This window comes from Microtus ochrogaster, chromosome 7 (genome assembly GCF_000317375.1).
Source record: "Microtus ochrogaster isolate Prairie Vole_2 chromosome 7, MicOch1.0, whole genome shotgun sequence".
In the NCBI taxonomy this organism is placed as follows: Eukaryota; Metazoa; Chordata; class Mammalia; order Rodentia; family Cricetidae; genus Microtus; species Microtus ochrogaster.
Window position 1 is genome coordinate 15,424,748 of NC_022014.1, and position 11,502 is coordinate 15,436,249.

At 39.9% G+C, this 11,502-nt stretch overlaps 1 protein-coding gene across 1 annotated transcript; it reads right to left on the reverse strand.

The window, feature by feature from the left end:
* Positions 1-10,639: 10,639 nt before the first annotated feature.
* On the reverse strand, positions 10,640-11,429 carry LOC101988044 (C-C motif chemokine 4-like). Its single transcript, XM_005350242.1, has 2 exons — positions 11,269-11,429; positions 10,640-10,727 (listed from the first exon to the last, which is right to left on the reverse strand). Exons 1-2 carry the CDS (start codon positions 11,427-11,429, stop codon positions 10,640-10,642), a joined length of 249 nt encoding a protein of 82 aa, XP_005350299.1.
* Positions 11,430-11,502: the final 73 nt, after the last annotated feature.

The window sequence follows — 11,502 nt, forward strand, 5'->3', positions numbered from 1 at the left end:
CAGAGAATCATCAGGTCATGTTTCAAAAATCTTTACTCCAAAAAAATTAGAAAACTTGAAGGAAATGGGCAACTTCCTTGATAAATATCACTAACAAAACTTAATTCAAGATCAGATAAGCAAATTAAACAGACCTATAACTACTGAAGAAATAGAAACAGTCATCAAAAGTCTAACAACCAAAAAAAGCCCAGGACCAGATGGTTTCAGCTCAGAATTCCATGAGATTTTCAAAGAAGAACTAATACCAATACTCCTCAAATTGTTCCACACAATAGAAACAGAAGGAACATTGCCAAACTCTTTTTATGAGGGTATAATTACCCTGATACCAAAAGCACATAAAGACATTTCTAAGAAAGAGAATTACAGATCAGTCTCACTCATGACCATTGGTGAAAACATACTAAATGATCTACTGGCAAATTGAATCCCAGAACACATCAGAACCATCATCTACCATGATCACATCACCTTCATCACAGAGATACAGGGATGGATCAACATATGAAAATCTGTCAGGGTTGTCCATCATGTAAACAAGCTGAAAAATAAAAACCACACAATCATCTCATTAAGATGCCAAAAGCTTTTGACGAAGTACAACATCCCTTCATGATAAGTGTTTTGAAGAGAGCAGGGATACAAGGAGCATACCTAAACATAATAAAGGTAATTACAGCAAGCCAACATCCAAAATCAAACTAAATGGAGAGAAACTCCCAGCGATTCCACTGAAATCAAGAACAAGACAAGGTTGTTCACTTTTGCCGTATCTATTCAAAATAGTTCTTGAGGTTGTAGCTAAAGCAATAAGTCAACAAAAGGAGATCAAGGGGATATGAATTGGAAAAGACGAAGTCAAACTCTCACTGTTGGCTGATGATATGATAGTTTAAATACATGACCTCAAAAATTCTACCAGGGAACTTCTACAACCCATAAAAACTTTCAGCAATGGAACAGATACAAGAATAACTCAAAAAAATCTATAGCCCTTCTATGCACAGATGATAAATGGGCTTCGAAAGGAATCAGAGAAACATCACCCTTCACAATAGCCACAAATAGCATAAAATATCTCAAGAGTAACTCTAGCCAAGCAAGTGGAACATGTATGACAAGAATTTTAACTCTTTGAAGAAAGAAATCGAATAAGAAGAAAGAAATTGAAGAAGACACCAGAAAGTGGAAAAATCTCCCATGTTCTTGGGTACTTAGAATTAACATAGTAAAAATGGCAATCTTACCAAAAGCAGTCTACATATTCAATGCAATGCCCATCAAAATCCAAGCAAAATTTTCGGACCTTGAAAGAAAAGTACTCAACTTCATATGGAAAAGCAAAAAATCCAGGATAGCTAAAACAATCCTGGACAATAAAAGAACTTCTGGAGGCATCCCAATCCCTGACTTCAAACTCTGCTACAGAGCTACAATACTGAAAGCAGCCTGTTATTGGCATAAAAACAGACAGGAGGAACAATGGAACTGAATCAAAGACCTGGATACTAATCCACACACCTTTGAATACCTGATTTTTGACAAAGAAGCAAGAAATATCAAATGGAAAAATGAAAAAAGAAAGCATATTTAACAAATGGTGCTGGCATAACTGGATATCAACATGCAGAAGAATAAAAATAAATCCATATCTATCACCATGCACAAAACTCAAGTCCAAATGTATCAAAGATCTCAACCTAAAGCCAGCCACACTGAGCCTCATAGAAGAGAAAATGGGAAGTACATTTGAACGCATTGTAGGAGACCACTTCCCTAATATAACCCCAGTAGCACAGACACTGAGAGGAACAATTATAAGTGTGACCCTCCTAAAACTGTGAAGATTCTGTAAAGCAAAGGACATGGTCAACAAGACAGAATGACAGTCTACAGAATGGGAGATCTTCATCAACCCCATATTAGACAGAGATTCAACCTCCAAAATATCCAAAAAACTCAAGAAATTGGTCATCAAAAGAAGAAATAATTCAATAAAAAATGGAGTACGGACCTAAACAGAGAACTCTCAACAGAAGAATCCAAAATAGCTGAAAGACACTTAAGGAAAAGCTCAACATACTTAGTCATCAGAGAAATGCAAATCAAAAACTCTGAGATTCCACCTTATACGTGTAAGAATGGCCAAGATCAAAAACACTAATGACAGCCTATGCTGGAGAGGTTGTGGGGTAATGGAACACTCCTGTATTGCTGGTGGGAATGCAAGCTGGTACAGTCGCTTTGGATGTCAGTGTGGTGATTTCTCAGAAATTTAGGAAACAACATTCCTCAAGACCCAGTAATACCACTTTTGAATATACATCCAAAGAAGGCTCAATCGTGCCACAAAGATGTGCTCAACTATGTTCATAGCAGCATTGTTTGAAATAGCCAGAACCTAGAAATAACAAAATTCCCCTTGACCAAAGAATGGACAAGGAAAATGTGGTATAGTTACACAATGGAGTACCACATAGCAGAAAAAATAAGAACATCTTGAATTTTTCAGGCAAATGGATGGAGCTAGAAAACATCATTTTGAGTGAGGTAACCCAGACACAGTAAGTCAATTGTCACATGTTCTCACTAGCAAAGAAAATCAGCCCTCAAATCACAATCCCAGAGAACCTAGACAACAATGAGGACCCTCAGAGAGACATACATATATCTAATCTACATGGGATGTAGAAAAACACCAGATCTTCTGAGTAAATTGGGAGCATGGGGGCATTGGGAGAGGGTTGAAGGGGATGGGAGAGGCAGGGATGGAAGCAGAGCAAAATTTAGAGGTCAATTAAAATCAATAAAAAAAATCAAACATGACTGGAAAATACAGGCAATGAAGTAATTCCTAATGATATTTCGCTACACTCATACATTGGTGCCTAACACAATACTCTTCAGAGAGACTTCATCCAGCGACTAAAGGGAACAGATGAAGAGACCCACAGACAAACACTAGGCAGAGCTCAGGGAATCCTGTAGAAGATGGAGAGGAAGGATTGATTATAGGAGGCAAAGGTGTCAAGGGCATCCCAAGAAAACTTACATACTCAACTAACCTGGGTTCGTAGGGGCTCACAGAGACTGAACCTATAACCAGAGAGCCTTTGTGAGACTGACCTTAGCCCTCTGCATATATGTTGTAGTTCTGTAGTTTGGTCATCTTGTGGGACTCCCCATAGTGGGAGAGTCTGTCCCTGATTCCTTTACCTGCTCTTTGGACTCTTTTCCACAAGCTTCCTAGTCTTACTTGATGTGCCATATTTGGTTGATATCCATGGGAGGCCTACATTGTTCTAAAGAAAAATGGCGAAGGAGTAGATGTGGGGGTTCAGCAGGGAGAAAGGAAAATAGAAAGGAAAATTGGGATCAGAATGTAATATAATAGGAATAAATTTAAAAGATTTTTAAAAGAAATTGTTTAAGTTACTTTCATTTTATTTTACTTTTTGGTTTTGTTTTTTAAAGATTTATTTTATTTTTAATTACAGACTGGTGTGTGTCTACGTGTAAGTATGTGAGCCTGAGAGCAGGTGTTCACAAAAGCCAGTGGCATCTTATGCCTCTGGAGTTGAAATATAGGCAGTTCTGAGCTGCCTAGCATGGGTGATGGGAACTGAACTTAGGTCTTCTGCAAGAGACCTTTCTTTAAACTGAGTTGTAGGTGGCGACTGCTCATTTTCTCCCCTACTGCTCAGACCCGAATAATCACACAGAAAGTATATTAATTACAACACTGTTTGGCCAATGACTCTAGCGTATTCCTAACTTTCTCTTATATCTTAAATTAACCCATTTCTATCAATCTGTATATTACCACAAGGCTGTGGCCTACTGTGAAGGTTGCTAAGGTTCTGGTGTGTCCTTCTCCTTTGGCAGCTACATGCATCTCTTTGATGCCACCTACTCTCACTCTCTATTTATGTTCTGACTTTCCACCTGGATTTTCTGCTAAGGCATTGGCCCAAAGAGTTGTATTAATCAAACATCAAAAGCAATATATACATACAGAAGGATATCCCACATCATCTCCCCCTTTCTGTCTAATTAAAAAGCAAAGTTTTAACATTAATATAGTAAAATTACATATAACAAAACAGGTTCAAGCAAGAATTACAGTTATAATATTTAGTTTATTTATATCTGGCAAAATTGAAGAAAATATACGATCATCTATTTTATCCTTGTGAGTCTTAAATTTCATATCTAATTCATCTCTTATCATAATTAAGGAAAACTAAAACTAACTACCATCAACTCTTAAAAGACCTCAAAAGGAATAATATTACCTAAGTAAACAGAAAGTGCATTGTAAGCACCTTCAAAAACTCTAGAATTGACAGAAAAAATCATGCGGCTTGGACAGTCACCCGTAGTTCTTCTATAATGTTGGGATACCCATCTTCAGCCTACAGACCCATAGTATCTGGAAGATATTTTCATAAAGCAGCAAATTTGAAAGGCTGTTTTGTATATCTTGTCAGTGTGTCAGTCACTTTCTTCTGTAGCCAGCAGAATGTCTAGCAGTTTCTTCTGTGAAGTAGGAACCCTGAAAGACTGTCTGACCTTCTTTTTTTGTTGTTTGTTTTTTTTTTTTTTTTTAGACAGGGTTTCTCTGTGGCTTTGGAGCCTGTCCTGGAAATAGCTCTGTAGACCAGGCTGGTCTCGAACTCACAGAGATCCCCCTGCCTCTGCCTCCCAAGTGCTGGGATTAAAGGCGGGCGCCACCACCGCCCGGACTGTCTGACCTTCTTTAAGCAACTTCAGTAGTCTTTTTCCTGCTGGTCCTGTGTGTCCAATTTATACAGCATACCCTCAATCAGTCCCGGCAAGAGCAGTTTCTTGCCCAAATTGCTAGCAAACTCCATAAGAAGACTCTGCAATGCCTGTCATTTTTTTGAAGTAATAGGTTCAGGCAGAAGCAGACATGTCTCACTGTCAGGTAAAGTCTAACTTCTTAAAGCATTTTAAATGCCATTTTAAATCCCTAGGTCTCTGGAATGTTGAAGATTATCTATCTAACTGAAATATATCTCTGTATATTGAGAAAAACCTAACTAACATGACTACAAGTTTGATTATTATAAATGACTATCAATTAATCTGTATTTCTTAACTACACATTACATTTTAAGTGAGCAGCACAAACACAATACCTTAAGGGCAGAAATACATATACACAATGTAGCAAGTTGACCTTAAGTTTGTATCAATAGACCAAGATCCATTCCAATGCAAAATATTCATCTTTATATCTTATCTCCTCTAAGTGAAAACAAGCATTTATAAACAACCACTTTGGGAATTTGGGCATAGTTTTCTCCAAATTGCTTCCTGCTGTTTGTTGGATGAAGTATTCTGAAGGGTTCACAGAGACCTTTTGGTAGGGTCTTGTTCCATCAAACCACTTTAGCCTGGAAGGAATCCACAGGTTCTCATCTTCTGTGGAAACAAAAGCAGAAGCTCTTTTCCAAAACCACATAGTCTTAGACCCAAATTTTGAAGTAAAGATACCTCCAATATATATATTATATGTAGTTATGTATATATGTAGTTGGTTTAGCATAGCAGCACTCCGAATCAGTTGTCTCTCTGAAGTCAAAAATTTCAAAGAAAACACAATAATACGCATAATCCAGATTCTCTTTGTATTTTCCATCTTTACATGGCTTTTTTCTTTCCTTCTTTAGTATAAGACTGTCTATAATCTTCTATATTACTTTTCTTGTCTCCTTAAACACTTTCTTTTATTTTTCAAACATGTTTCTTTTCATAACGGTCTATACTCTTTTTTATTTTCTCTCCCAAGGCTACGTACATTTATCCAACTCTGTGACCCATTTGGAGGTCTTTTTCATCTGAATCTGTCTTTTTTGCGTATCTGTAATCATTTTCTGACTAAGAGTGTTTTGTTATTTTTTTTTCACTGGGTCCTGTGAGTATTTATTGATATTCCAGCAACCACCATTCTGATTGCTATATGTTTTTCTTTGGGTTCACCTTCTTACTTAGCTTCTTTAGGTTCGCCAATTGTAGACTCCGTGACCCTTATTTATGGCTAGAAACCAATTATGAGTGAGTACATCCCATGTTCATCTTTTTGGGTCTGGGTTACCTCACTCAGTATAGTGTTTTCTATTTCCATCCATTTGCATGGGGAGAAGATCTTCACCAACCCCGCAACCGACAAAGGTCTGATCTTCAAAATATATAGAGAACTCAGGAAACTAGACTTTAAAATGCTAATTAACACAATTAGAAAATGGGGCACTGATCTGAACAGAGAATTCTCAACAGAAGAAGTACAAATGGCCAAAAGACACTTAAGGTCATGCTCAACCTCCCTAGCGATCAGGGAAATGCAAATCAAAACAACTTTGAGATATCATCTTACACCTGTCAGAATGGCTAAAATAAAAAACTCCAATGATAGCCTTTGCTGGAGAGGCTGTGGAGGAAGGGGTACCCTCATCCATTGCTGGTGGGAATGCAATCTCGTGCAACCACTTTGGAAATCAGTGTTTCGGTTTCTCAGGAAATTCGGGATCAACCTACCCCTGGACCCAGCAATACCACTCCTGGGAATATACCCAAGAGATGCCCTATCAAACGACAAGAGCATTTGTTCAACTATGTTTATATCAGTATTATTTGTAATAGCCAGAACCTGGAAACAACCTAGATGCCTTTCAATGGAAGAATGGATGAAGAAAGTGTGGAATATATACACATTAGAGTACTACGCTGCGGTAAAAAACAATGACTTCTTGAATTTTGCATGCAAATGGATGTTTTGTTATTTTTGTAAATGATAACATTTAAATGGCTAGGACAAACTCCGCAGCACTGCCTGTTTGTTCCACCCTGTCCAACATAGCAGAGGGATGTTCACCACCTCTATAAGCCATGCTCACCGCCCTAGCTCCAGGGACACAGAGGGTCTATGCTGCTATTAAGCAACTGGTAGTATGCAGCTCACAAACTCCACTTAAGTGCAGGACCTCCCAAAATAGCCAGAGTTCATGCTGCCAGGAACTGGAACCAGGAAGCTGGATCTTAAAGAAGTCATGCATTTTTTTTCACTAACACTGAGTCAGGAAGACTTCTCTTAAAGGAGCCATGACTCTGCTTGCTGCCCACAGTGTCTATCAGGAAAATGTGGCTCTCAAGAAGCTGTGCTTAACTCTGTTCTTCTGGGCCTAGAACTCCTTCCCAAGCTCTCTAGGATTTTATGTGGGTGTATTTGCCCCATGTTGGGAAATCTTTTGTTGGAGTACAAAAGAATTTCATGCTAGCCTGGAATGAAGTATAACAGAGGTTTATTTATCTAGGGGTAAACTCATAGAAAGAGTAGTAAGTGGTCTGCAGTCCTCTGCGTGTGCTAGGCACTGGAAATGAAAGCAGCAGCCAAGAGGCCCACATTTGCTTTATGTGTGCATTTATAATACATGAAAGCACACCCAAAGTGGGCCAGTATCTTAAAGGCTATTGGCTGAAGGAGTTCCCACAGCAGGTTCAATTTCCAGTGTAGACTAAAGTAGGTGACTACATAGTTGTAGGAAGTTGGAAGTTGTGGGAGCAGAGAGAGGAGTGAAAGTGGCTGTGACTTCCTGGCTTCTGACTTAGACGTTGCATAAGACAAGATGTTTTTGGAGGATAGATGATACATGATTCAGGGGGTGGATGGCATCTCATATCAAGATATGAAATCTGATTGGATGAACACACACATACACACATACACACAAACACACATACACCCATACACACACCAGAGAAAATGGCAAAAATTCAAGCAGGAAATGAAGGGCTTTCATCAAAATGAAGAAATGGCGTTATTGAAACCTTGCATTTCCTGAATCTGAGAAGGAATCCTGACTCCAGGATGCTGTTTTTGCCTTCATGAGGGATGTGCCCTTGCCTACTGCAACATATGGAAAGCAAAAGAAGACCTAATAATGGTGTTATTATCAATTAGCCCATTCATGGGGCCACAGCTGCCAAACAAGAGCAGAGACTGATACCCAAGGAGTGGAACCATGGTGGGGAAACTAGAAAGAAATCAATGGACAGAGCTGGATCATGGGAAGTGTGGGAGTGAGAAGAGGCGAGCAGAGCAGTCAGAGGGAAGGACAAAGAAGAGGAGTTGCCCCACCAGACTCCCTGGACTCATAGGTAGGATACTGAGCTGTGGTGGGGCTGTGGGAAGGCTGAGTGAACGGTGAATCTAGAACACAGATTAAACCCTCCACACCAAGGAGGCGTCCATTGTGTTGACTATTGGCTACTTTTTGTTCTGGCCGCTAATTGATCACGATGTTTTCCCTAGAGAAGAAAAGATCTTGTCACTATAGTCTTTTTTTTAATCCTTCTCTTTCCATCAGTATTGAACTCTATTATGAGTTTTAAGCATAATATATCTTATCTGATCTGTGATTTATTCATTTACCAAATATGTGTTAAATCTTACTGTTTCAAGCTGTCTCGCTTTGTGGAAGATGCAGTGGAAAGTATTGCTGATGGTGAAGTGTATTGCTGACCAGTTCTATGTGTGACCCCAAGCAAGCCATTTTTCCTGGAAATACCAGTCTGTCACCTACAGCATTTCTAAGATTCTTCTTACTCAACACTTCCATGACACATTCAATGCATTGCCAAAACAAATATTAGGCATATAAGTATGTCATTTTTTAAACCAAGTGAGAACACATGGTGAAGAATATTTCCTGGTTTGGGGATTGATATAAAAATTATTACAACCCTATAGACATTGAGGATTATATATTCCATGCATTGTCTTCATTCAAAAAAAATTGGTCAAGAAACCCACTTTTTTAGACTCAACATGTATTAGGATTTGTTATCCAAACTCTACCAATAAGAAATTGTCCGAATTTGTTTAATACCAACAGAACATCATTCAAATTTTAAAACAAAACTTTACATGGATGACCGAGGATGCACTGCGGTAAGTGTTGTTATGCTGGAAATAGAAAATGTCCAGTGCTGAAAGTGGCTGACATGGCAGTTTTCACTTCCTCTTCCAGCTCAGAAACTAAATCATAGGTACGAAGGTGGCTTCTGAAGAAGTGAGAGAGTGATGGGGGGGGCGGTGGATGACTGATGGTTTCCAGCAGAAACAGTAAATAGATAAAGAATTGTGGACTGTTAAGAAGGTCCTGATGGGATTGGACAAAGTCAAGGTGTACTGTTTTGGGAGACAGGGTCTCACATACCCATGGTTAGCATCAAGCCAGTGATGTAGCTGAGGATGACCATGAACTTCTGGTTCTGATGCCTCCACCTTGAGAGGGCTGGGATTACAGGCAGGTCTCCACACTCCTGGCTTTCCTGAGATGTAGTTTCTAATGAAACTAGTGATTATGACACTTTTCTTTAGAACTGATAGCAAATGAAAAGAAAGGTGGATGCCCCATCCCTGGTAAAACCACCATTGCCTTTTCTTTATGCCTCTTGCTATCATCATTAGCAATCACCAGGAGAAATGGAAACAGAGCCTGTGTGCTTTAAAGACTGTGAGAGCAGAGGACTAGGACCCAGGCCTCTACAGGCACCAACCACAGCCCAAGGTGAATGGGGGAAATTTCACAAAGCCTCACTTCCTAGATAACAAAACTACAGGCAAGCAAGTGCTGTCAAGAGAGGGACAATTGGCTCTCTCTGGGGATGAACTTCCAATGAGTTATCCAAATCCAGCTGCTCTGCCCCAAACACATGTACATAAGAGCAATGCGAGATGGACTCAACAGGTAACAGATTTGAGAAGAGAAGGAGAGGTCGTGAATTTGAGAGGGAGTTGGGAACCATGGGGGAAGTTAGAGAGGGGGAGGAGTGGAAATGATGTAACCCCTTATGTGGGGTCCAGCGGAGTGTCAGTCCTAATGAGGAAGGAAGGAAATCGAGTTCAACATGACTCGATAGCCCGTCTTCGATCAAACATCTAGAGTCTGATATAGGGTCCTTTATTTTGGGCAAATAAAAGTATAGCACAGTATAGAAACAAGTTTCCTGGTGTAACACACAATCCCATGTGTACAAGGATGCATGATTATTTTGAAACTCCTCTCAAAATACATGTCACTTCTTAAATGAGGATGAGTTCTAGAGACAGGCTACAGGCATTATCTTATGGGCCTATGGAAGGATCTGATGTGGTCTTGGTCACACAGACAACACTGGAGGTTTTTGGGCTATTAGCCACTTCCTGTCACAGTTGCGTCTCCTCATTGAGTTTGGTTCATTATATGCATTGAGGGAGTGTATTGAGTCCATGGAGCCAAGGGGACACGTTAAGGTCTCAGTATTTACTCATTCTCAGTGCTTTTGCAAACTGGACTTTATCCCTAATAGCACCAGGCAGTTTCAATACAAATGAAAATCAATGTAAAATCACAATCGATATTTAAAAAAAAAGATTTATTATGAAAATGTATGAAATCAATTACACGATCATATCCAAGAGCAAAGAAACAGTAATGGTGGACCATCTCCATGGGAGACACATGTCCTTCAACTAAACACAAATAGCAGAAATAACATCAACTAAAATAACAGTCTATGAATATTTAAATTAAGAAGTAGCCCTCCCTGACGTGGCTCCTCCTGCAGCTCAGTTCATCTCCAAGTCATTCACGTACTCATTGACCCAGGGCAGGCTGGGGTCAGCACAGACTTGTTTGCCCCTTCTGGTCAGGAATCTGGAGAAGAAGAAGAGGACTGATGAGAATCCCATGGGACCTTAGAGGACATCTATCACTGTCCTTTGCCTGTGATAGGAAACTCATTCTGTTTGAGCATTGCTTCTATGGGCAACCACAGTAGATGGGATCCTTCCTGGATAACCTTGACCCATCTAGACTTCCTGTAACTCTGAGCCCTGGGTGTGTAGCTGTGATCCCAGGGGTTCCCTATATCAGGAAACTATGAGTTTTAGGATCAATATGACTAGGTCATCCAATTTTTCATTGCTCCTTTAAATTACCTTTGTACGTATAGTATGCATCTTTTTTTATTTGCTTCTGGTTTCATAGCCTCTGGATTTTATCATCCTCCTCAAAAGTGTCCCCTTCCCCATTTTAATGACCATCCAGCAATAATCAGAACTCAAAAAGTGACCTCATGACCTCGCTGTTCTCTGGCACAGCTTCAACCCTTAGAACTGAATCCCTTCTGGTCGATAGTTCTTTCACCTGCATCTGGCCCTTTTTGAGTCTTGCCCTCACCCCAGTGTACACTTACACCACAGCTGGCTTGGAGCAGAGGCTGCTGGTCTCATAGTAGTCTGTCACAAATTTGCGAGGGAGCTGCGAAGAGGTGTAAGAAAAGCAGCAGGAAGTGGGAGGGTCAGAGCCCACTGGAAGAGAAAGCAAATGCAAGGTCAGACCTGTGCCTGGTGCCATCCATTCTAATCTTCACTGAGCATCCCTATCACTAGAGCTGGAAACATGGTGCCCTGAATGCGTGGCCATCCAC